General features: G+C 45.7%; 1 protein-coding gene across 1 annotated transcript; it reads left to right on the top strand.

Moving 5' to 3' along the window:
* Window positions 1-2882: 2882 nt before the first annotated feature.
* Window positions 2883-16396, top strand: INA (internexin neuronal intermediate filament protein alpha). Its single transcript, XM_032178928.2, has 3 exons — window positions 2883-4029; window positions 12746-12870; window positions 14414-16396. The coding sequence occupies exons 1-3, from the start codon at window positions 2965-2967 to the stop codon at window positions 14721-14723; spliced, it is 1500 nt and encodes a 499-aa protein (XP_032034819.1). The 5' UTR covers window positions 2883-2964; the 3' UTR covers window positions 14724-16396.
* Window positions 16397-27074: the final 10678 nt, after the last annotated feature.

Below are 27074 nucleotides of genomic sequence, written 5' to 3'. Positions count from 1 at the left end.
AAAGTGCTGAGATTACAGGCGGGAGCCACGGCAGCCAGCGGTACTGCATGGAAATTAACGAGACTTCAAGAGTCTCACTGCAGGCTGGGCGCAGTGGCTGACGTCTGTAATCCCTGCACTTTGGGAGGCCGAGGCAGGTGGATCACCTGAGGTCGAGTTCGAGACCAGCCTGGAAAACATGATGAAACCCTGTCTCTAGTAAAAATACAAAAAATTGGCCAGGCGTGGTGGCTCATGCCTGTAATCCCAGCACTTCAGGAGGCCAAAGCGGGTGGATCACGAGGTCAGGAGTTCAAGACCAGCCTGGCCAACATGGTGAAACCCCATCTCTACTAAAAATACAAAAATTAGCCAGGTGTGGTGGTGGGCACCTGTAATCCCAGCTACTCAGGAGCCTGAGGCAGAGAACTGCTTGAACCCAGGAGGCGGAGGTTGCAGTGAGCGGAGATTGTGTCACTGCATTCCAGCTTGGGCGACACAGAGAGACTCCATCTCAAAAAAAAAAAAATTACAAAAAATAGCCAGGTATTGTGGCAGACACCTACCCGCTCACCTGTGGTAAGCCAAGATCACCTCCAGCCTGGGCAACAAGAGCGCAACTCCAACTCTCTGTCTTTTTTTTTTTTTTTTTGATGGAGTTTCGCTCTGTCACCCAGGCTGGAGTGCAGTTGCATGATTTCGGCTCACTAAAACCTCCACCTCCCGGGTTCAAGCAATTCTCCTGCCTCAGCCTCCTGAGGAGCTGGGATTACAGGCCCATGCTACCATGCCCGGCTCATTTTTATATTTTTAATAGAGACAGGGTTTCACCATGTTGGTCAGGCTGGTCTCGAACTCCTGACCTCAAATGATCCGACCATCTCGGCCTCCCAAAGTGCTGGGATTACAGGCGTGAGCCACTGCGCCCGGCCAACTCCATCTCGGGGAAAAAAAAAAAAGAGTCTCACTGCACTAAGCAGAATTACGTAGTGAAGAGAGAATGTATGCTTGTCTTTGCTTGCTGGTGATCTTGTGCTGCACCCGCACCTCAGTGCCTTATCTATAAGATGGAAGTGAGGGCCACCTTGAAGCATGGTTCAGAGGAGGTAAACCTATGCAAAAGTGCCAGCACAAGTACTGGCAGACAATCATTATTCAGCAGTATTAGCAATCTTTTATTGTTCACCTTACCAGGTCTTTCTGAGCCCAAAGACCTCAGAATTGAGTCCCTCCAACTCAAGGCTTTGGTCTGTGATGAGGAACCAGAGGGGCAGGCTGTGGCAGGGCCTGACCATCTTCCATGACGTCAAGCACAAAGCCAAGAGATATGCTCCAAAGTCCCATAAGATCCCTTTTCACCCTTCCTTTGGTGGCCTGTCCCAAGCATATTCCCTTTTACCCATGAAGTAAAACTTATCCTAGAACTACGTCCTTGAAGATTCCAATATCAATAAAAGGCCCTCAGTCTGGAATTCTGGGATATAACTAAAAAGGTCTTCCTACTCCCTCTCCAAAGCCATATCCACATCCTGAATGATATTAGAAGCTTGAAAGTGGGTACATATTACAGACTCCACACTGATCCCTCCCAGCCTTCATCTTTTCAGATTCCATTCTTTGATTCTCACCCCCTGCCTCACCAACCCTACCATGTGGCAGAAGAGGCAGGCTCAGTCACCAGCACTCTCCCCCACTCTTGGAGTTTAATCTTTTTGCAGGGATCTCTTTTCTCCAAAAAGAGATCTGCACAGGGAGTGGCTCTCTGAAGCCAGTTGAGGACCTGCCCTGCTGGATTTACACAGACTGAAATCTCAAATGCCCACAGGGTCAGAGAGGTAAAGTAAATGAATTAAGAAGGGGGGCGTAATTCAGCGGAGAATGGCAGGGACTGTAGTGAACAGGAGAGCACACTTCTTATACAAATGGCAAGGGCAACTCACCTCTGCCACTGTGGGCATCCCAGCTCTTCCCATTTTCAGAAGAAGCCAGAAATCCAATTTGTGATTGAGGCACAATCACAAAAAGCCAGAAATCCAATCCACATTGAGGCAGCAATGTGGCCTCCTGGTTTAAAAATGCTCCTTTCGAGATATTTTAAAATATAATGCTCTAAAGACAAAAGTCTGCAGCCCCCTTTCCAGCAGCTTGTGGTCCTGGCCTGTGCCATGCTTTAGTGCCCTATTGATGAGCCCCAGCAATTCCCAGCGCCTCCTGCTCCCCCAAGTCTGGCCTCTTTTCCCCTCTGTACCGCCGCTTCTCCCCATTCTCCGCAGCTCGGGGTCACTTTCTTTACCGATCTCCCGTCTCTTCTGGGAGAGGCACTTTCCGAACATCTTTCCGCCCGGAGCCTCCCTAGGAGCTGCAGAGGGGCAGCTGGAGAGATGCTCTCTGACGTAGCATCTCCCACCTTTCTCCTTGGGGACCCTGAGGAAGGGGACAAGGCCTCGCCTGCGGGTCTTCACTGTAACTAGAAAAACACGGCCTCGCCCTCGGGAAGGCTTTCTGTTAGCCTCACCTCAGGATGAGGGTGGGTGTAGGGGACACCTCCCAGAAACCCCTAACCTCCCAGTGGGTTAGAGAAGAAAGAGGGGATAGGGTCAAGGGATGCGACAGAGCTGTGTGGTTTCCAGATGGGAAACCTCAGTCGTTTAGGCACCCCTCCGCTCGAGTCACTTCCGAAGCAGTCGATTCTTGGGGAGAGGCGCTGCGGAAAGGGGCGACTCCGATGCAGATGGCCCTGTCCCCGCGCCCCAGGTCGTCGCGCGCGCAGCTGCCGTAGTCACTGCGCCTCCCTGCCCCCGCTCCTGGATGCCCCCCTTCCCTCTCCGGGCCAGACTCGGAGCAGGAGCTCCGCCCCCAACGCGCCGCCCCAGCCCCGGCGCCTTAAAAGCCTGGCGCACCGCCCCGCCGCGCCCTGCCTGCCGCACCTCTCCTTTCTTCTGTAGCTCCCGCCGAAGCCGCACGTCCGGCCCGGATCCCGGCACCATGAGCTTCGGCCCGGAGCACTACCTGTGCTCCTCCTCCTCCTACCGCAAGGTGTTCGGGGATGGCTCTCGCCTGTCCGCCCGCCTCTCCGGGGCCGGCGGCGCGGGCGGCTTCCGCTCGCAGTCGCTGTCCCGCAGCAATGTGGCCTCCTCGGCCGCCTGCTCCTCGGCCTCGTCGCTCGGCCTCGGCCTGGCCTATCGCCGGCCGCCGGCGTCCGACGGGCTGGACCTGAGCCAGGCGGCGGCGCGCACCAACGAGTACAAGATCATCCGCACCAACGAGAAGGAGCAGCTGCAGGGCCTCAACGACCGCTTCGCCGTGTTCATCGAGAAGGTGCATCAGCTGGAGACGCAGAACCGCGCGTTGGAGGCCGAGCTGGCCGCGCTGCGACAGCGCCACGCCGAGCCGTCGCGCGTCGGCGAGCTCTTTCAGCGCGAGCTGCGCGACCTGCGCGCGCAGCTGGAGGAGGCCAGCTCGGCTCGCTCGCAGGCCCTGCTGGAGCGCGACGGGCTGGCCGAGGAGGTGCAGCGGCTGCGGGCGCGCTGCGAGGAGGAGAGCCGCGGACGCGAAGGCGCCGAGCGCGCCCTGAAGGCGCAGCAGCGCGACGTGGACGGCGCCACGCTGGCCCGCCTGGACCTGGAGAAGAAGGTGGAGTCGCTGCTGGACGAGCTGGCCTTCGTACGCCAGGTGCACGACGAGGAGGTAGCCGAGCTGCTGGCCACGCTGCAGGCGTCGTCACAGGCCGCGGCCGAGGTGGACGTGGCTGTGGCTAAACCAGACCTGACCTCGGCTCTGAGGGAGATCCGCGCCCAGTATGAGTCCCTGGCCGCTAAGAACCTGCAGTCCGCGGAAGAATGGTACAAGTCCAAGTTTGCCAACCTGAACGAGCAGGCGGCGCGCAGCACCGAGGCCATCCGGGCCAGCCGCGAGGAGATCCACGAGTACCGGCGCCAGCTGCAGGCGCGCACCATCGAGATCGAGGGCCTTCGCGGAGCCAACGAGTCCTTGGAGAGGCAGATCCTGGAGCTGGAGGAGCGGCACAGTGCCGAGGTAGCTGGCTACCAGGTAAGGGCCGGGGCTGGGCGTGGGCAGGGGTGCCCTGCCCTCTTCCGCGCGTACCCGCTTCCTCTGGTAAAACTGGGCCCCAGGACTTAAGGGGAGGGCAAAAGAGAGGAGAGAAGAGCCCCGGCTGGAGGCGCTGGTTAACAAAAAGCCCTGGAGTCTTTAATGTTAATTTTAGGGAACGCCCTTCGTTTATGTCCCTGCCCCAGCCCTTCAAACAAAGAAGCCCTTAAATTTCTTTGAGGTTCGAAAACCTAACTGCCTGTCTGTCAGCAAGCGGGCCTACACACACCGGCGACCCGGAGAACAGTGCCCCACCCAAAGTAGGACTGAGCCCAACGGGGCAGGTTACGTGGGCGGTGCTGTCTCGGCTATCTGGCTTGTTTGGTTGACTTTGAAAGGCTTTCTGTGCGCCCTAGAAGATATTTATGGAGTATGGTCTGCTTCAGGGCTGAAGGAAGAATGCGATCCTGAACTGGGAAGAGTCCTATCCCATTTTCTTGACTTTCGTGCTCCAAAAAGTAGAGATTGGGAGCCAACAAGCTGAGCGATGCTTGAGCTAGTAGTAACTACCCTGCTCTACCCTCCTCCCCCAACACACACACACACACACACACACACACACACACGCACGATTCCCTTGTCCACCAGCTAACATTTCCTCCTAAAGAAAGCGTTCGCCGGTTGGCAAAACGTGACAGGTCCGGGCGCTGTCCACGGTGCTGATCTCCAGTTCTTCCCATCTCAGAAATGATGTCTCTCCTGTCTCGTGTCCCAGTTATGAATCTCTAGGCAATTAACTGCTTTGATTTTTTTTTTTCCTGCAACACCAACACATCAGTCTTGGCTACCTGCAATCAAAGGTCACCTCATAGACAACATCAGTTTTGGCTTTCATGGATGGCTTAGCACTAAACAAAAAACAATTTGCTCAGCAGCTGTGAGGTCCCACTTGAAAATTCCTGTTTTGTTAATATTTTTTTCATCGTAAGTGCATGTGATAAGTCACACAGATGGTTTTTCTTTGTTCTAGTGTATGTATTTTTTCCATCTTTCTCTGTCCTCTAAGCTCCTGTGATGGTATTGATTGGCTATTTCTTCCCAACAAAGGCCACTGCGTCTTCAGTTTTACTATATAAGAAATTCTGGGATTATGACCGCAAAGGGCACAGGGGCAGGAGACAGGGTAAATGGAAGGTGTAGAAAAGAATTGAAATAGTGTGGTTAGCTTTCAAGGTACAATAAAAGCTCCTTTGAATAGAATGACAACAATTCAGAAACTTGCAATAATTCTAGCTAGGATTAAAGTTTACATTTGGTGAGATTAATAGGGCTTGGAACATCGGTAAAATAGAACCAAGAAAGGAATGAAATCTCAAAAGTAACATTTTAATCAGAAGCTAAAGAATTCTTATTGATGTGCAGGTATTTGCTGTTTGTTACAATAACTTCCTTTGATAAAGGAAAAAAGCCTGCTTGGACTGTGTAGGTTAGTTTGGTATTGCATTATCATTCAAATAAGTACTTCCATTTCTGCCTCAAAATCCATAACTTGAACTTTTCATTATGTACCCTAACCCCTGGATGGCCTGAATTAATCACATTTGGCTAATTGAGACTTCATTTTTTTCTTCTAGAAGCCTCCAAGTACAAGCTAGGTGGTCTTCTGGAGGGCTAGCCCAGTATTTCTACAAAAAAAGGATAACTTACTCAGAGCTGCCAGCTGAATGGGGCTTTTCCATGTTCTCTGTTTGCTTGTTATAGCCCATACATTCTAAGAGGTAGTGACAGTTTTGCCTGGCTTGTTTGCTGTAAAAGGCTTTCATCATTAGACAATGGTAGGGTCATCCAGACATGATCTACAGGAAACAAACAAAAAACAACAATAGAGAAACTGCAGCATCTGCAGCTCTGCGGTGCTGCCCCCATCAGCTTGAGCCTTTAGAGCCACAGAGGACCTGCTGATGGGAGTGGAAGAGGAGGTCAGACAACAGAGATCTGGTTCCCTACTCTTTGGGAACTAAGGCTAAGGTGGAGCTCAAGTCTTACCTGCAGATCCTAACAGCCTGATGCCACAAGGGTGTCTCTGACTGTTCTAACAATCTTGGCAGTGCTGACCAAGGTGAAAAGCCTCCCTTTCTACAGTGAGATTTAGCCATTGTTTTCTTGCCCTCTCATCTCATTCCCACCTTTCACTGCAGTAATGGGAGGCTGTTCTCCTTCTTAGTGGTAGGGCCATTTTTCTTTTCAAACTTGGCACCCTCTATGAAACACAAGAAGGCCCCATTAAAGTCACATCTTCTCTGCCCCAGAGAGCTGATAGCCTATTTAAGGAGAGAAAGCTTCTTACACTTTTGAAAGGGTAAAAAATGATTCAAGGTGACACAGTAAGTACACAATAGTGTATGAGAGAGTCTGAATCAGGCAAGAGAAGAGATTAGGAAGAGCTAAGGCTATTGTCTTCAAAAGCCAAATGCAACTGCCCTCTGCATAGAAAGCTGATGAGGTTTCCATTTCTGACATAGGGCAATGCTGGTGCTTACATAGCCACTTCGACACCATTAGAGTCCCAGTTCTGTTAAAGATGTCCAAAGACATTCTTGGAGGGTACTCAGGGTCTCAGACCTCTACTGTGGTCAGTCTTGGAAAGTTGAAGCTTTCCTTGAAAGACCTTGCATCGCAGGTTAATGCTCTCCAGGGAGACAAGCCAAGTCTTCTCTTTTCTCTCCATTATGAGATTGGAGTACAGCCTAATTAAATAGCAGGAAGGGGCTGGCCCCTTGGAGATTGGAGGTGACAGTAGCTGCATATAAATCCATAGCTTGATAGATCCATTTCTAAAATTAGCTACACTTGATCTTTTTTAAGCTCTTCCACCTGGTTTTTGTTTCATTTTGTTTTGTTTGCCCCTCCCTATCTTACTGTATTACTGTCACCTGGGCTACCATGAGAGTATCTTTATAGAAAAAAATTTAAACTAGTGGATCCTAAACTCAGTGACACTCTAAGGTCACTTGGGGGCATAAAAAAATTATCAGGCCCACTCCCAAAGATATGGATTCAGCAGTTCACAGGTAGGGCCCAGGAATATGCATTTTTCAATAAAAGTGCTGCATCCTGTTGGTCCTCAGACTGACTTTGGAGTACACTGATCTAAACCACTTCTCCTGGTAAAGTAGTTTACGCAGATACGTATAATGCAGGATTTTCGAGTGTGGTGGAGGAAAGAAAAAGATGGGGACAAAGGAAAGGTAGGAGTGAGAATAAAGCATGCATGGTGAACCACAAAAATCCTCCGTCCGCACTCAAGTTGATTATGCAGAGCAGTAATTCTAAATAGCCTCTTTCAATCAGACTGTGGGGCACTCACTACAGCCTCCCTGACCCAGGGCCCCCCAAACGTGCTGAAATCCAAGCTCTGTCGTTTTTCACCACTGCAGATGTTAGTGTGGCCAGTCATTTCTCTTACTCCACCCGGCATCCTTCCAGCCACGGGCTGCGATGCTCAGATGAGCTAAGACGATGCTCAGCGTTTGTCTTAGCTCCTCCAGGAGAGACCTCAGCTGGAGCTGGGCGTGCCGCCGTCCCGTTCCTTCAGGCTAAGCCGGCAGCAGCTGCGTGGTTGGGGGAGGGACAGACTGCAGCGCTCTGCTCAGATCTCGAATTGGAGGCCATCTTTGGCAGGGCTTCTGAAGGGCAATGCAAGACACAGCCTGATGTAGGGAGGAGAGCGCAAACAAAGAGACCAGACATTGAAGAGCAATCAATGGTCAGAACACAGCACACTTCCTTCTGAAAGGAGCAAAGTTGTGCTTTTCTCTACAATGATCTGTAAAATCGATATATGAAATTTGCAACATAGAAGTTCAAGGAAATCTCATCTGTCTAGAACTGAGCTCCCCAACCACCTCTTATTCAGAAAACACAGCTGTGAAACAAAAATAATGTTTTAAGCAAGGACCTAATTAACCTGCTGATGAGAAATATCATCTATCTCTAAGCCACACATTAGGAACTTGGCACGTCTACTGCCCCCAGCCTATTCATTCTTAACACGATTTCAAAATGCTTTTTTATTTGGTTTCAAGACTGCAGCAAGATGGAGAATGGGGACCACTGGAGTCAGGCATTGTTAAGAATGAGCAGCAGCAGATCCGTTCATCTTTCAGAACAAAGAAAATCAATGAGCATCAACACTAATTCAAACACGGCACTTTGGGGTTATTTAGGGTAGAATTAAACAGCCTGATGATATACCTCGGATGACCTAAAAGATGTCACCGAATTATTTTTTAAATTGATTATCATGACCCTTAATTGCTGTGGAAGGTGGCATTATGTTTAGTGTCCTGATTGTGAGTGGTATAAGCCACTTTAGAAAGGCTTTTTATTCGAAATTGTTATTTTAAAAAATCTGGTGCTTTAAGGTATATGCCTCCAACTATCCAATATTAAAGTGTTGTTATACATTACTTTTCTTAGTTATCTAAGGGGTTGGTAATAGTGAGGGCTTGTGATTAATTTGTCTATGTCATCAAAAGGCTAGAGGGCCACCTGGTATGATAATATCAAGAATAAAAATCACTAACATTTATTGAGTTCTTCCTGTGTGCTGTGCTGTGCTGTTCTAATGCCTACTAATTTAACAGATAATGGACTCATCATGTATTAATGTATATGTGAGATATATTAAATTGAAGTCCTAATTTGAGGATCTCAGAACACCTTAGAAAAAGAATAAACATTCTAACTTTCCGTATGCAGAAGTAGAAGATTGGAAGGAACTAAAATGTAGAAAACTGGCTGAGGTCCAATGGATGTTAGTGGCAGAGCAAAAACTGCAACCCACGTTCCTGATGAAATCCTCCTCTTATCTTCATATAGCATTCCTCCTCCTCCTTTGCATAATCATATTTTCTTCTTTCCCCTTTTTCCCTCACCCTAGACTCTTTTCCCTCTTACCACAGTAATATTGATTCTCTTGTCCCTAATATGTCAGTAGCAGAATTGATTATAACCTCAAATAGGAACTATCAGGTAAAATTTCTTGGTAAAAATCTCTTTAAGGCCTCATGATCTCTTAACACACTTTGAAATATATGCATCACGGTCCAGTATAATACATATTTTTCCTACTGACTGTCATTCCTTGTTCTGTATCCATCAGTCAATTGAGACTCTTCTTTACAGTATTCCTGTCAATATTTATAGAACAGGTAGGTGGTATGAATTTTAATTCTGCAAATTCTCTTGATTTGGAAGTTTGCATCCCCTGATGTCTCAGCCCTACCTTTCACCATTGCTTTATCATTCTTACACAAGGGGAGTTTCAAGGGCCTGTCAACACTTACTTTCTTGAGGTTTCTGATATGTTTATCTGCATCACTGTTTGTTTTGTTTTGTTTTGTTTTTTGAGATGGAGTTTTGCTCTTGTCGCCCAGGCTGGAGTGCAATGGCACGATCTCAGCTCACTGCAACCTCCGCCTCCCAGGTTCAAGTGATTCTCCTACCTCAGCCTCCAGAGTAGCTGGGATTACAGGCACATGCCACCACGCCCAGCTAATTTTTGTATTTTTAGTAGAGACCATAGTTTCACCATGTTGGCTGGCATAGTCTCAATCTCTTGATTGACCTGAACCCCTGACCTCAGGTGATCCGCCCGCCTCAGCCTCCCAAAGTGCTGGGATTACAGGCATGAGCCACCGCACTGGGCCCTGCATCACTGTTTCTTAAAAATAACCCCCAATCATTGTGTCTTTTTTTTTTTTTTTTTAAGACAGGGTCTTGCTCTGTCGCCCAGGCTGGAGCACAGTGGCGCCATCATAGCTCACTGCAACCTCCACCTACCGGGCTCAAGCAATTCTCCCAGCTCAGCCTCAAGTGATTCGCCTGCCTCAGCTACCCAAAGTGCTGGGATGCCCTAGAGACATTTTCTTGTTCTCACAACTGGGAGAGGGAAGTATGTGCTTCTGGCATCTAGCCAGGGATGCTGCTAAATATCCTGCATTTCACAATAACAAATAATTAGCCAGCCCAAAACATCAACATTGCCAAAGTTGTAAAACTCTGTTATAGAGGAAAGCAACAGAAAATAAACTAGTATAAACTAATAAATTGCCGGGGCCAGACACCGTGGCTCACGCCTGTAATCCCAGCACTTTGGGAGGCTGAGGCGGGCGGATCACAAGGTTAGGAGTTCAAGACCAGCCTGGCCAACATGGTGAAACCCCGTCTCTACTAAAAATATCCAGGCGTGTTGGTGCGCACCTGTAATCCCAGCTACTCAGGAGGCTGAGGCAGGAGAATTGCTTGAACCCAGGAGGTGGAGGTTGCAGTGAGCTGAGATTGCACCACTGTACTCCAGCCTGGGTAACAGAGCAAGACTCCCTCTCGGGGAAAAAAAAAAAAAAGAAGATAATTTCATATAATGGTAACAGCTGAGAGCAGGGTGGCTGCATTCAATTGAGTGCTTTTTTTCTAATTTGTTCTCCCATTGGGTGTATCTTTTTCTAATTTGCTCAAGGTTCCTGCATGGGCCAGCAGCTGCTCTGGCTTAAGGTAAAATAAAGTGCTGGGTTGGTTGAGGGTGGATACTTAAATTGGATGCAAATGAAGACCTGTCTGAGGAGAGGACTTTATTTTATTTTATTTTATATTTTATTTTATTTTATTTTATTTTTTGAGATGGAGTTTCATTCTTGTTGCCCAGGCTGGAGTGCAATGGCACGATCTCGGCTCACTGCAACCTCCGCCTCCCAGATTCAAACAATTCTGCCTCAGCCTCCCTAGTAGCTGAGATTATAGGCATGCACCACCACGCCTGGCTAATTTTTGTATTTTTAGTAGAGACGGGGTTTCTCCATGTTGGTCTGGCTGGTCTCAAACTCCCAACCCAAGGTGATCCTCCCGCCTCAGCCTCCCAAAGTGCTGGGATTACAGGTATGAGCCATCGTGCCTGGCAGGAGAGGACATTTGAACTGAATCTTTTTTTTTTTTTTTTTTTTTGAGACGGAGTTTCGTTCTTGTTGCCCAAACTGGAGTGCGGTGGTGCAATCTCGGCTCACTGCAACCTCTGCCTCCTGGATTCAAGTGATTCTCCTGCCTCAGCCTCCCAAGTAGCTGGGATTACAGGCACTTGCCACTGCACACAGCTAATTTTTGTATTTTTAGTAGAGACGGGGTTTCTTCATGTTGGTCTAGCTGGTCTCAAACTCCCGACTCCAGGTGATCCTCCCACCTCAGCCTCCCAAAGTGCTGGGATTACAGGCATGAGCCATCATGCCTGGCAGGAGAGGACATTTGAACTGAATCTTTTTTTTTTTTTTGAAACGGAGTTTCGCTCTTGTTGCCCAAGCTGGAATGCGGTGGCACGATCTCGTCTCACTGCAACCTCCCCCTCCTGGGTTCAAGCGATTCTTCTGCCTCAGCCTCCCAAGTAGCTGGGATTACAGGTGCCTGCCACTGTGCCCAGCTAATTTTTGTATTTTTAGTAGAGACAGGGTTTTGCCATGTTAGCCAGGCTGGTCTTGAACTGATCTCAGGTGATCCGCCTGCCTCAGTCTCCCAAAGTGCTAGGATTACAGGTGTGAGCCACCGTGCCTGGGTGAACTGAATCTTCTATGACAAGGAGTCGGCCATGTAAAGACCGGCATTTTAGATAGAGGAAATAACAAGCCTAAAGGGCCTGGGACAGCAATGAACTTGGTATAGTTAAGGAGTAAAAGAAAAGACCAGGCTGGGCATGGTGGCTCCTACATGTAATCTAAGCACTTTAGGAGGTAAAGGCAGGAGTGTCTCTTGAGGCCAGGAGTTCGAGACCAGCCTGGACAACATAATGAGACCTCATCTCTACAAAACAAAAATTTTTTTTAATTAGCCAGGCATGGTAGTGTACACCTGTTAGTCCCAACTGCTTGGGAGGCTGAGACAGGAAGAGCGCTTGAGCCCAGGAATTTTGAGGCCGCAGTGAGCTGTGATCACACCACTGTACTCCAGCCTAGGCAACAGAGCAAGACCTTGTCTCAAAAAAAAAAAAAAAAAAAAAAAATTCCTCTGGCTGCTCAAGGACTATAAATATATAAATATAAAGCGATTTCTCTTCCATGCCTTGGTTTTTTAAAAATTCCTTGGAGTATTTCTGCTTTCTCCTTACCTATAATGTAAAATGCTCTCAGTAAAGTGACTGATTAGCAGGCTTCTAGGAAATCATCAAAATGAATGGAGGCAGAGAGGTCTTGCTGGAAAGCTCTCTGTGCTTTCCACAGTCGGAATTTTCTGAATCTAAGCTGCTAACCTGAGGCTTTGGGTTTTGGAAAGCACATGCTACAACAGAGTTATTTAGCAGCAACACAACAAGCAAGGGAGGGGTGGTAAGTGTAAAAAAAAAAAAAAAATCATCTCCATGTTCAGTTGAGAACTCTATGCCATGTGGCTATCCTGAAAAGGGCAGGTGTTCACTTGCCCTCTGGGTAAAAGTTCCCAGTCCTCACCATAAGTCCAAATCTCTGGGGACCTTTATGGAAAAAAATGCAAATGCTGGGACCCCACCCCAGAACCAGTGAATCTGGATCTGGGCTCAGGGACAGGCCTGGATATAAGCAAGTTATAAGTTCATTAGGTGATTTTAACATGTAGTCAGGGTTGGGAATCCTTGCCTTCTGGAAATCTTGAGGAATTTCAACTGGTTTGGCCTAACTATTTTGGATATGTTACTTTTCAGGATAGCATTGGGCAGCTGGAGAATGATCTGAGGAACACCAAGAGTGAGATGGCACGCCACCTTCGGGAATACCAGGACTTGCTCAATGTCAAAATGGCTCTTGACATTGAGATAGCAGCTTACAGGTACTGCAAAGGGCCTGCTTACCCAAGTAAATCCAGTCACCTAGGGGCAATGCTGCCCAAATAAGTGGGTCTAGTCTCTCTGGCTTCTGACTGGTGAGGGAGGGAAGAAGGGCATCACTGGCCCCTTTCAGGTGAGCTGACCGCTCTGTCCCTCTACTTAGATAGAATCCAGCTCCATCTTACTAGTCCCAGAGTATTCTGTGTACCTCTGAAAGGATTTAAGGGGATAATGTGAGTACACAGAGGTTAAAATAAAAACCCATGAGACTCGTAACTTTAAAAATTGGGTTTGGGGCCAGGTGCAGTAGCTCACTCCTATAATCCCAGCACTTTGGGAGGCCGAGGTGGGTGGATCACTTGAGATCAGGAGTTCAAGACCAGCTGGGCAACATGGTGAAACCCCATCTCTACTAAAAATACAAAAATTGGCCAGGCGTGGTGGCACACACCTGTAGTCTCAGCCACTCTGGAGGCTGAGGCAAGAGAATCGCTTGAACCTGGGAGGCGGAGGTTGCAGTGAGCTGCGATCATGCCACTGCACTCCAGCCTGGGAGACAGTGAGACTCTGCCTCAAAAAAAAAAAAAAAAAAGGACGATTAAAAACTATTAAGAGTTATGAGAAACATGGTTTGGGGCCACTCTTTTATAGGACTGTTTTGGTCACATTGATAAAAATCTGTTATCTGAAATAGTGTCATTCACTGGTTTTTGCTATTGCTGGTTCTATTCCCTTTGTACCTGTATACACTGAAAAAGTACAAATCTCAAATCCAGGTTGAATAAGGCAGTTTCTACCACCTTTGTGGACATCTCACCTCCTTATCCCTATTGCAGCTAAGGTGTTAATTAGAAAAATTACTTCTCCCTAGAGCTTTGTTGCTAATTGCCAAAAATGGGTGTGATGTGGCCAAGTGGAGTTGTAGGTTTTCCTCCTGGAATATATTTGTGAACAGGATAGATTTTCCTTTGACAATGCTTTTGTTTTTGTTTTTGTTTTTTTGTTTTTTGTTTTTTGTTTTTTTTGAGACAGAGTCTTGCTCTGTCGCCCAGGCTGGAGTGCTGGAGTGCAGTGGCATGATCTCGGCTCACTGCGACTTCCGCCTCCCAGGTTCACGCCATTCTCCTGCCTCAGCCTCCTGAGTAGCTGGGACTACAGGCGCCTGCCACCATGCCCGGCTGATTTTGTTTTGTGTTTTTTAGTAGAGACGGGGTTTCACCATGTTAGCCAGGATGGTCTTGATCTCCTGACCTTGTGATCCGCCCGCTTCGGCCTCCCAAAGTGCCGGGATTACAGGCGTGAGCCACCGTGCCCGGCCGACAATGCTTTAAACATAGCTGGTGCTGAAGGGGTATGTGTGTGTGCATGCGTATGCACGTGGTCCAACCCTTTGAGCTTTGAAATTAAATATTTATTGGTTTCAATCTTATGAAGAAACTCCAGAGTCCTTTGGAATCTCTCTCAAATGAATCAGGACTGGAGGGTTGAGTTCTGGGGGGAAAAAGTTACTGAATTCCTAAGAGTTTTTCTCTGTTGAATTTACAGGAAACTGCTGGAAGGCGAGGAGACACGTTTTAGCACCAGTGGGTTAAGCATTTCGGGGCTGAATCCACTTCCCAATCCAAGTTATCTGCTCCCACCTAGAATCCTCAGTTCTACAACCTCCAAAGTCTCATCCACTGGGCTATCACTTAAGAAAGAGGAGGAGGAGGAGGAGGCATCTAAGGTAGCCTCTAAGAAAACCTCCCAGATAGGGGAAAGTTTTGAAGAAATATTAGAGGAGACAGTAATATCTACTAAGAAAACCGAGAAATCAAATATAGAAGAAACCACCATTTCAAGCCAAAAAATATAATTCCATTGCTTCGAAAAAGTTAATGCTTAAGAGGGAATGATATGCATTTGACTTGTTAAACAGCCTATTCCTGAACCATAACACCTGCCACCACTATAAAATGTCTTCAAGGCTTCAGTCTCATATTTAGTATTGAATACTTAACATTCTCTAATAAGAAAACCACCCCTTAGATTGAAGTAAACTGCAGTCCTGGAGCAATCACAGATGAGTTATCTAAGAATACAGCTTTCTGACCTTCAGCTCACGCTTCACAGTGATTGATGATTCAGGTGCAGAGGAAGTACAAACTAAGGTGCTAAATCTGTGATCATCGTCATTTGCTGTGAACTGAAATTAAAACTATTCACGCTACCCAGCCATTACCCAGCTAAATAATCTTACTCTAGATACCTAAAATATAAGATCACTGCCAGAGATAAACTAATGGTCCATACCCAATTCCACTCTGATAGAATTATTTCACTAATAATAGGTGTTTAATGGACACTTTCCACCTCCCTCAATTCCATATATCCTTTTCTTCCATGTAGGAAAAAAATAGTCTAGTGTAGTATTCTTCCCTTTTAAACACATTTTGGTTCTTCTCAAAAGAACTTACCCCCATTCGCTCTCTGCTCAGTGGGTAAAATTAGATGCATGTTGACCATGTCTATGATTCGTGTAATTACTTATCCCTGCCCATTTCATATTCTTTCAATTCTGTAAGTTAAAAAAATGGCAGTGATGAATTTTAAGGGTTTCCCCCAACATATAAAATAATGAAAAGAATCCCTAGACTTTAGGCTTTCAGCTTACACAAATCTATTTAATTAGGAGAAAAAACTATTAAGGATGTAGCTTTTCACCTTTACTTTAGAAGCACAGTAAATACCCCAAACTGTGATGAAGCTGACCTTAGATTTAGTAGTATAAGCTAGAAGAAGTGAGTGTTTCTATGAGTGGAAAAAGCCAAGTGTCATTTACGTGTCAGTTCATTTGTGGTGATATAGAATTAGCTTTTTCATCCCCTTACCCTTAGAATCCACGTATTCCCCTTCCCACTAGTCTAGGTCCTAAAGAGGCCTTGCTTTCACTCTCCTATGCCTTTTACAAGTGCTAAGTGTAGGATATTTTGTCACCAGAACACAATGCTACCGCCCCAAAGTAAAACCACTTGTGGTCAATCAACACTACCAGCGTATATATAAGAAAGAAATCTTTCTGTTTTCTAAAAGACTTCCCCAACACTTACTTCATGGCTGCACAGTTGGTGGGGTCCTGCCGGAGAGGAAGAGACACTTAGACCAGAGAAGGGGTGTGCATGCGCCTACTCGCTTGCTAGAAGTAGATTCTGGACAGTCAGCTCTTCATCTGCCCAGCTGTGTAGCATCTGCATTGCCCAGTCTTTCATGTGTGCCAAGGCTGATGCAGGATTTGTTCTCTGTCCAGCAGTCACTTCTGCCAGAGCTGAAGAGTTGCCCCATCTCTGTTCCATGTCTCCTTTAAGAGCTCTGGTGATAAGGACATGATGCTTTTACTGAACTTTCTTATCCTAGTACATGCTTCAATAGTTCAAGGAACTTGAAAAATACTTTTCTTCCTTACCTTTACCCCATCCCTGTCTTTACTCCTCACACTTACTGTAAGACATTAGTAACATAAGAAATTAAAAGTCACACAAATCCCACCAACATAATTTGTGTTCTGTGGTTCCTGCCCTTTCACTGAGAGAAACACTGTTTGGGTTCTGAGTCAGTCTGGTTCTGAGTGATTTGTATCTTCTCTTTTTAGTGAGCCACCTTAATTGCCATGAACTTATTTATAGAAGAAAGATATTGGCCAAGCGTGGTGGCTCATGCCTGGAATCCCAACACTTTGGGAGGCCAAGTGGACGGGGGCGGGGGCAGATGGCCTGAGCCCAGGAGTTTGAGATCAGCCTGGGCAACATAGGGAGACCTCATCTCTCAAAAAAATATAAAAATTAGCCAACTGTGGTGGCTCCTGTAGTCCCAGCTACCGGGGAGCTGAGGTGGGAGGATCACTTCAGCCCAGGAGGTGCACGCTGCAGTGAGTTGAGATCACGCCACCACTGCACTCCAGCCTGGGCGACAGAGTGAGACCCTGTCTCAAAAAAAAGAGTAACTTACAGAGTTGAAAAATGATTAATTCATAATAATAGATAACATGGAAAATGTTCAGAATCAAAGCAGAGAGGTCAAGGGAAGGAAAGCAAGTGACATCAACTGTTACGTAAACAAGACAAAATGAATCCAAGAGATGAGGGGAAAGCCTTCCTGAAGCATGTGCTAATGATATCCCATATGACTTTCAGATTCATTAGACAATTATATCCCTTGCATCCTGAGACTTATTAATAATAGCTAAACTTTATTCAGTACCTATTTACTATGGGTCAGACGCTATATGAGGTAGTAAACATAGAATTATATAAACCTCACAACCACTCGTTAGGTATAGTATTTGTATGTCCATTTTACAAATGAAGAAGTAGAACCTCAGAATAATAAGGTTAAGACTCTGGTCTGATATCACATAGGAAGTGGCAGAGCTGAGCTTTGGACCCTTGTCTTCTGTCTGACTCTACAATGCTTGCTTTTCTTCCCTATTTTTTTTTTTTTTTTTTTTTATGAGATGGAGTCTTGCACTGTTCAGGCTGGAGTGCAGTGGCGTGATTTCGGCTCACTGCAACCTCCACCTCCTGGGTTCAAGCAATTCTCCTTCCTCAGCCTCCCGTTAGCTGGGACTACAGGTGTGTGCCACCACACCCAGCTAATTTTTGTATTTTCAGGGGAGACAGGGTTTCATCATGTTGGCCAGGCTGGTCGCGAACTCCTGACCTCAAATGATCCACCTGCCTCAGCCTCCTAAAGTACTGGGATTACAGGTGGGAGCCACCACACCTGGCCCTTATGTTTCCTTTCTACATAAATCCCCTTGCTGAAGGGAGTAGAAATCTTTCTTTTTATCTTGTTCCACCTCTTTCTCACCATGTTTTACTTAAGGTTTCTCTGTCCCAGAAACCTTCTGCAACACCAAATCCTCCAGGCAAACTGCTGCACTTGAAGACTTCCTCAGCCACTGCCTTCCTGCATTGCCAGGAGGTGGTGGTATCTCAAAACTGGACTTTGGGCCCAGCCAACCACAAATCACCTCTGCTTTTGCCAAAAATTACATGGACTTCAGTACTCGTTTTCTATTAAAAAAAAAAAAAAAAGGGAGGTGGGGTGGGCTTTCTTATAATTTAGCAAAGGAATTCTGTAGCTTCCCATCAAGGGGCCAGGAAATGAGGGCATATTACAGAAAGGACAATTCTACAAGAAGTGGTCAATCCAGGACACTTAGAATTCATTCCACTGCCTTGGCTATCGAGGCAAAATCTGAACAACTGTCTGGAAGCTGCAGCCCAAAGTTTAGCTCCAGAGTTAATGTAAGTCACAAATAATTGTGGGGATAAACTTCTAGAACTTACTTGTGAACTCAAACAGAGGACCAGTGCCACCATTAATGGCTCTAAGGACAAACATGAAATAGCTTTTAAAATGTATTTAAGGCCGGATGCAGTGGTTCACACCTGTAATCCTGGCACTTTGGGAGGCCGAGGCAGGTGGATCACCTGAGGTCAAGAGTTCAGGGCCAGCCTGGCCAACATGGTGAAACTCCATCTCTACTAAAAATACAAAAACTAGCCAGATGTGGTGGCATGCACCTGTAATCCCAGCTACTCGGGAGGCTGAGAGAGGAGAATTGCTTGAACCCAGGATGTGGAGCTTCCAGTGAGCTGAGATCACACCACTTCACTCCAGCCTGGGCGAAAGAGCGAAACTCTGTCTCAAAAAAAAAAAAAAAAAAAAATTTAAAAATCAAATGGGGCCAAGTGTGGTGGCTCACACCTGTAATCCCAGCACTTTGGGAGTCTGAGGCGGGTGAACCACATGACTCCAGGAGTTCAAGACCAGCCTGGGCAACATGGCAAAACCCTATCTCTACAAAAAATACAAGAATTACCTGGGCGTGGTGGTGCACACCTGTAGTTCTAGCTATTTGAGAGGCTGAGGTGGGAGGATTGCTTGAGCCCAGGAGGTCGAGGCTGCAGTGAGCCATGACGGTGCCACTGCACTCCAGCTTGGGTGACAGAGTGAGACCATGTCTCAAAAAACAAAAAACAAAATACAAATCTGCAACAAAAAGCAGACTGAAAGTTGCCAAGGCTTGGCTGGGTGCAGTGGCTCATGCCTGTAATCCGAGAATTTTGGGATGCTGAAGCGGGTGGATCACCTGAGGTCAGGAGTTCAAGAGCAGCCTGGCCAACATGGTGGAACCCCATCTCTACTAAAGATACAAAATTAGCCAGGTGTGGTGGCAGGCGGCTGTAATCCCAGCTACTCAAGAGGCTGAGGTGGGAAAATCACTTGAACCTGGGAGGCGGAGGTTGCAGTGAGCTGAGATGGTGCCGTTGCAGTCCAGCCTGGGCAACTAGAGCAAAACACAGTCTCAAAAAAAAAAAAAAAGTTGCCAGGGCTGGAGAGGGGGGCAATGGGGCATGACTATTCACTGGATGTGGGATTCTATTTTGGTGTGATGAAGATGTTTTGGAACTAGATAGAGGTGGTGGCGGCACAACATTGTGAATGTACTAAGTGCCACTGAATCATTCACTTTAAAATGATTGATTTTATGTTATATAAATTTCACCTCAATTTTAAAAACCTGCTGGTAGGAAATTTGGCTGGTCATGGTGGCTCACGCCTGTAATCCCAGCACTTTGGGAGGCCGAGGTAGGCAGATCATGAGGTCGAGATAGAGACCATCCTGGCCAACATGGTGAAACCCTGTCTCTACTAAAAATACAAAAATTAGCTGGGTGTGGTGGCACACACCTTCAGTCACAGCTACTTGGGAGGCTGAGACAGGAGAATCGCTTGAACCCAGGAGGCGGAGGTTGCAGTGAGCCAAGATCGGGCCACTGCACTCCAGCCTGGTGACAGAGCAAGACTCCATCTCAAAAAAACAAAACAAAACAAAAAACAAACCCACTGGTAGGAAATTTATGGAACTACCAGAAAAATATAATCATGAATGTCTCATACACTTTCCGCTCCAGCTGAGACCACTGTGTATAGCCACCGTGGGTCAATCCCAGTTAGAAGGAATCCCATTAGGAAAACATAAACCAGATCTAATAAGAGCATTGATTTCGGCCAGGCGTGGTGGCTCATGCCTGTAATCCCAGCGCTTTCGGAGGCCAAAGTGGGTGGATCACCTGAGGTCAGGAGCTCAAGATCAGCCTGGCCAACATGGTGAAACCCCATCTCTACTAAAAATATAAAAATATTAGCCAGGCATGGTGGCGGGCACCTGTAATCCCACCTACTTGGGAGGCTGAGGCAGGAGAATCACTTGAACCCAGAAGGCGGAAGTTGCAGTGAGCCAAGATCGTGCCATTGCACTCCAGCCTGGGTAACAAGAGCAAAACTCCATCTCAAAAAATAAAAAATAAAAAAAAGCGTATTGATTTCAAAACAGAGCCCAAAGAAAAAGCCAGAAATCTCTCTGGATGTAAATGGGTTTAAACACACACACACACATACACACACATACACACACACACACACACACACACACACACAGAGAGAGAGAGAGAGAGAGAGCGCTGGAAATGTTGCTTACTTATAAGTACCATCACTAAATTTCAACTAATATTATTTTTATTATTATATCATCAGATGTCTCTAAGTTCCCGAAAAACACCTAAATTGTAGGAATACTTTTATTTTTTTGGCCGGGCGCAGTGGCTTACGCCTGTAATCCCAGCACTTTGGGTGTCCGGGGCAGGCGGATCACAAGGTGAGGAGGTCGAGACCATCCTGTCTAACACGGTGAAAACCCATCTCTACTAAAAATACAAAAAATAAGCCGGATGTGGTAGCAGGCGCCTGTAGTCCCAGCTACTCGGGAGGCTGAGGCAGGAGAATGGCATGAACCCAGGAGGCGGAGCTTGTAGTGAGCAGAAATAGAGCCACTGCACTCCAGCCTGGGCAACAGAGGGAGACTCCATCTCAAAAAAAAAAAAAAAAGAATACTTTTATTTTTCTTACAACAAAATAAGTTTATGTACCTGAAAGATTTTTTGGTGTGTGTTTTTGTGTTTGTTTTTGTTGTTGTTGTTGTTGTTGAGACAGAGTCTTGCTCTGTTGCCCAGGCTAGAGTGCAATGGCACGCTCTTGGCTCACTGCAACCTCTGCCTCTTGGTTTGAAGTGATTCTCACGCCTCAGCCTCCTGAGCAGCTGGGATTACAAGTATGTGCCACCACACCCAGCTAATTTTTGTATTTTTAGTAAAGACGAGGTTTTGCCATGTTGGCCAGGCTGATCTCAAACTCCTGGTCTCAAGTGATCCGCCTGGCTTGGCCTCCCAAAATGCTGGGATTACAGGTGTGAGCCACCACACCCGGCCTGTACCTGAAAATTAGCACAGTAATTTAAAATGGAAATAACAGAGAGTGGGCTTCATGGGCATTTAAAGCAGAACTCATATGTGACATTTTATTTTTCTTTATAGAACACACAATACTGGCTTTGCAACATTTTCAAGCTTAAGGTACGGATTACATTGAAGTCATCATGCATTTTGTGATTTTCAAATATCTCACGTGCCATTTTCAAAAGGGTAGGTGCTCCTGGCCGGGCGTGGTGGCTCACCCTTGTAATCCCAGCACTTTGGGAGGCCGAGGCAGGCGGATCACGAAGTCAGGAGATCGAGACCACGGTGAAACCCCGTCTCTACTAAAAATACAAAAAAATTAGCTGGGCGTGGTGGCGGGCGCCTGTAGTCCCAGCTACTCAGAGAGGCTGAGGCAGGAGAATGGCGTGAACCCGGGAGGCGGAGCTTGCAGTGAGCCGAGATTGCACCACTGCACTCCAGCCTGGGCGACAGAGCGAGACTCCGTCTCAAAAAAGAAAAAAAAAAAAAAAAAAAAAAGAGTGGGTGCTCCTGAATCTAGCCAAATAAAGGACTGTTTTTATTACATTACCATGCCCTGCTGCATACTCTTAAAGGACGAAGAGAGTGATTTCTACATAGATCAAAGGGCTTCTCTCCTTCTTTATTGATCTCCCATAAGATGGTTTGATTTCCCCCATGTTTTATGCTGATATTTCACAGGTTTACTAGCTGGCGGCAGAGACCAGCTAAGATTTATAAACCTCTTTTTACATTCCCTTTAAAACACACACACACACACACACACACACACACACACACACACACATACACACAGCAGAATTATGATAAAATGGAGTGAGTCACACTGCAGTTATTTCAGGACTTATTTTTTTGCAGTGTCTCAGGGATTCTGAATGAAACAAAACAGAGGAAGCTCAAGCTACAAAGAAACCTGAAGACTGATGTTAGAGGGGTCTCTAGGCTTGCTTCCTCATTGATTAATCACTGTGGATCACCACATGGCTATTATCTCCCATAATGAGGCAAATGGTCTCTGTTCTGAGTCTGAGACATTTCATTCTAGTTCTATCACACACTCCTAAGGTTATAGAATGCTCAGTAGAGTGTAACCAAGATCATTTGTATAAGGACTAGAGTTTTGGAATATTAATGAGTGGCAGCTTTTAGTCAATTGCTGATTATTGCACATGGCAAAAATAGCGTATTTTCTTAGAAGTGCTTATTAAAACAAATTTAACTCACAGGTTCATTTGCTATGCTACATGTATGAATAAGTGAGAGGTGTAATTTCAATCTTCCATGGTTTCCTGGGATAAGAATTCATACATGACATTTAAAATTCCTGATATTCTTTAGGGCTAAACAATACTTTATCTTAAACTAAGACTTTAGCTCAACAACAGGAACTCTTTCTGATAGCTGAAACTGTCTGTCCATGGAATAATCTAGTCATAAAGCAGAAGCAGAAGAGCTAAGATTGGAATTAGGGTGAAGGCAGAATGCAGGTCCAACTTCTGCTCCTGAGATGTTAATCGCCAAGCTGTATCCCCATCCTTTTCCTGGTTATTGATAGAAGCAGGTAAGGTGATAAATATGTAAGAAAGAAGAAAGGAAAAAATAGATGGCTCAACAGCAATCTTGTAATATTAATGGACCCTCTTATTCATCAGAAAGGAACTAACTCAGCAAAGTAATCTGAGAAGTGACTATGTAAGGACCATATTTGAACTTGATAATAGATTGTGCCAGGTACTGTTCCCAGTGCTTTATATATTCACTTGATTCTCATGACAACCCCTTGAGTTAGGTACCATTGTTCCCTTTTACAGAGAAGGAAAACTAAAGTTTACAAAAGTTAAATAATATGTCCAAGATCACAGAGTTTGCAAGCAGCAAAGCTGGGATTTTATGTTTTTTTGTTTTTGTTGTTTGTTTTTTTGTTTTTGTTTGTTTTTTGTTTTTTTTGAGACAGAGTCAGACTGGAGTGCAGTGGCACGATCATGGCTCACCGCAACCTCTGCTTCCTGGGTTCAAGCTATTCTCCTGCTTCAGCCTCCCAAGTAGCTGAGACTACAGGTGCTTGCCACCATGCCCGGCTAATTTTTATATTTTTAGTAGAGATGGGGTTTCGCTATGTTGGTCAGGCTGGTCTCAAACTCCTGACCTCAGGTGATCTGCCTGCTTTGGCCTCCCAAAGTGCTGGGATTACAGGCGTGAGCCACCACACCTGGCCTAAAGCAGGGATTTTAAGCTCTGTAGTCTGGCTCCATGATTTATGTCCTTAATGACTATGCAATACTGCCTTTATGTCTTATTTTATTTTATATTATTTTATTTATTTATTTTTTAAGAGACAGGGTCTCATTCTGCTGCCCAGGCTGGAGTGCAGTGTTGTAATTATAGCTCACTGCAGTCTTGAACTCCTGGGGTCAAGTGATCCTCCCGAGTAGCTGGGATTACAGGCACAAAGAACCATGCCCAGCTCCCTGCCTTTATTTCTATTTGGGGAAAAAAAATGTTCCTGGCAGCCTTGGTCTTCATCTTCCAATTTAAAATATTATTCAACTAGCTTTTCTCTCAGGGAAAATGTTTCCTGAGAAACCTTAGAAGAAAAAAATTGTTTCTCATTTCAATGAAAATGGTGTCATAATAAGAAGCCCTGTAAAACCACAGACACCATCAGCACCAAATCAAAATGCAGTATCGATCAAGCCATAATACCCATTCTGTGTAAGTAACTACTTGGCAGGCTTTGGGGAGATCAATATGTCATTTCATTTGTGAGAGGACTATTAATCTCTACAGGTAATAAAATTTAGATTTCACTAGTCCAGTTTTGAAGAGAAGCCAATAATCAAACTCATATACACAACAACATAATGAAAAAGGATAAAAAATGAGGACTTCCTCTTAAGACATGGTCTAGTAAAGAAAACAAAGATGAACATTCAGAATCAGCATGTGCTTGAATCTTCTCTATTATCAGAGGTTTCCAGGATAACAAAATACAGCATAGTGGTTGCAATCATTAGAGGTTTTTTTTTTGAGACAGAGTCTCACTCTGTCACCCAGGCTGGAGTGCAGTGGTGCAATCTCAGCTCACTGAAACCTCCGCCTCCCGGGTTCAAGCAATTCTCCTGCCTCAGCCTCCTAAGTAGCTGGGATACAGGCACACGCCACCATGCCCGGCTAACTTTTGTATTTTTAGTAGAGATGAGGTTTTGTCATATTGGCCAGGCTGGTCTCAAACTCCTGACCTTGTGATCTGCCCACTTCAGCCACCCAAAGTGCTGGGATTACAGGCATGAGCCACTGCACCCAGCTGAGAGTTTTAAAGAAAAGAAAAACAGAATAAAAATTTTAACAGTGAGTTACATATACATCTGATGAGTAAATATCCCCTGGTGAAATTATAAGAACACTTATCTAAGAGTGGATAATAGGGTACACACTTTAGACAAGCTGAATTGGACAAATACATGGGTCAAAGGTGTTACTTTCAGGAATCCTAAACCAAGTCTCTGTAGGAGAGAGGAAAGAGTATGTCCAGGTCAGTATTAGCTTGGAGTCCAAAGGAAGAACTGTTGGAAACTAGGTAAGAATGCATCTGACTCAAGCAGGAGAGAAAGGCAGTGCAGAGGAAGGAGAGTGACACCCAAGGTCAGCGGAAATGGCTGAGATCCATATTACAGAGAAAACGGGATGGCATTAAAGGAGGAACGAGAAAACTGCTAAGCACTCATTCTGCCAAGGTAAAACTACCATGAATGGCCAGGCACAGTGGCTCATGCCTGTAATCCCAGCATTTTGGGAGGCCAAGGAGGGCAGATCACCTGAGGTCATGAGTTTGAGAGCAGCCTGGCCAACATAGTGAAACCCCGTTTCTACTAAGAATACAAAAATTAGCCCGGTGTGGTGGTGAGCGCCTGTAGTCCCAGCTACTAGGGAGGCTGAGGCAGGAGAATTGCTTGAACCCGGGAGGCAGAGGCTGCAGCCAGCTGAGATTGTGCCACTGCACTTTAGCCTGGGTGACAGAATGAGACTCTGTCTCAAAAAATAAAAATAAAAAAATAAAAAAATAAAAAAATAAATAAATGAAACTACCATGAACTATTTCTCTGGGCATCTTTGCTTAATATTACCTTAGATAGGGATTAGGCAAAAACAAAAGGACCTGCAAATTGTCCCAATCAAACAAATCCTTCTTTAGCCATTGAAGTTAGGCTCTAGAATCTGTACTTCATATGCTCTATTGTAAACTTTTGTGCAGATTTGGGTATCTAGTTTTGTTTCTGTTTCTGTTCCTAGTAAAAACTCCTTTTGAAAAAACTTTCAACCAGGCGCAGTGGCTTATGCCTGTAATCTCAGCACTTTAGGAGGCTGAGGCAGGAGAATCACTTCAACCCAGGAGGCAGAGGTTGCAGTGAGCTGAGATCGAGCCCCTGCACTCCAGCTTGGGAGACAGAGTGAGACTCTGTGTCAAAAAAAAAGATTAATAAAATAAAAACCCTTCATCTCAGCTAAACTAAATGCATGCTGCTGGTGATGACAATAAGACTAACACATGTATCCGGGCCTTGTGCTCCTTCAGCAGAGATAAAGTGAGAACAGGTAAGTGGGGGAATCAGAGTGAATCAAGACTGGGCATTTGAGCCTGACATGGTGGCTCATGACTATAACCCCAGCACTTTGGGAAGCTGAGGTGGACAGAAACCCCAACTCCACTAAAAATACAAAAATTAGCCAGGCATGGTGGCATACACCTGTAGTCCCAGTTACTCAGGAGGCTGAGGTGGGAGGATTTCTTGAGGTGGGTAGACGGATCCTGCAGTGAGCTGAGATCATGCCACGGCACTCTAGCCTAGGAAACAGAGGGAGACCTTATCTCAAAAAAAAAAAAAAAAAAAAGGCTGGGTGCGGTGGCTCATGCCTGTAATCTCAGCACTTTGGGAGGCCGAGGCAGGCGGATCATGAGGGTCACGAGTTAGAGACCAACAACAACAACAAAAGACTAGGCATTTTTTTGCAAATCAAAACCACAATGAGATACCATCTCACACCAGTTAGAATGGCCATCATTAAAAAGACAGGAAAAAACAGGTGCTGGAGAGGATGTGGAGAAATAGGAACACTTTTACACTGTTGGTGGGACTGTAAACTAGTTCAACCATTGTGGAAGTCAGTGTGGCGATTCCTCAGGGATCTACAACTAGAAATACCATTTGACCCAGCCATCCCATTACTGGGTACATACCCAAAGGATTATAAATCATACTGCTATAAAGACATATGCACACATATGTTTATTGCAGCACTATTCACAATAGCAAAGACTTGGAACCAACCCAAATGTCCAACAACGATAGACTGGATTAAGAAAATGTGGCACACATGTACCATGGAATACTATGCAGCCATAAAAAATGATGAGTTCATGTCCTTTGTAGGGACATGGATGAAACTGGAAACCATCATTCTCAGCAAACTATCACAAGGACAAAAAACCAAACACCGCATGTTCTCACTCATAGGTGGGAATTGAACAATGAGAACACATGGACATAGGAAGGGGAACATCACACACCGGGGATAATGTAATGAATTAATGGGTGCAGACACCAAATGGCACATGTATACATATGTAAAAACCTGAACATTGTGACATGTACCCTAAAAAAATTAAAAAAAAAAAAAGACTGGGCATTTTTTTTTTTTTTTTTAAAGAGACAGAGTCTCACTTTGTCACCCAGGCTGGAGTGTGCAGTGCAGTGGCATGATTGTAGCTCATTGCAGCCTTGACCTCCTGGGCTCAAGCAATCTCCTTGCTTCAGCCTCCCAAGTAGCTGGGATCAGAGGAGCACACAACCATGACTAGCTAATTTTTT

This window comes from Hylobates moloch, unplaced genomic scaffold (genome assembly GCF_009828535.3).
Source record: "Hylobates moloch isolate HMO894 unplaced genomic scaffold, HMol_V3 SCAFFOLD_3, whole genome shotgun sequence".
Lineage (NCBI taxonomy): Eukaryota > Metazoa > Chordata > Mammalia > Primates > Hylobatidae > Hylobates > Hylobates moloch.
The sequence above is the reverse complement of the archived record's forward strand: the minus strand, read 5'-3'. Positions and strand labels throughout refer to the sequence as shown.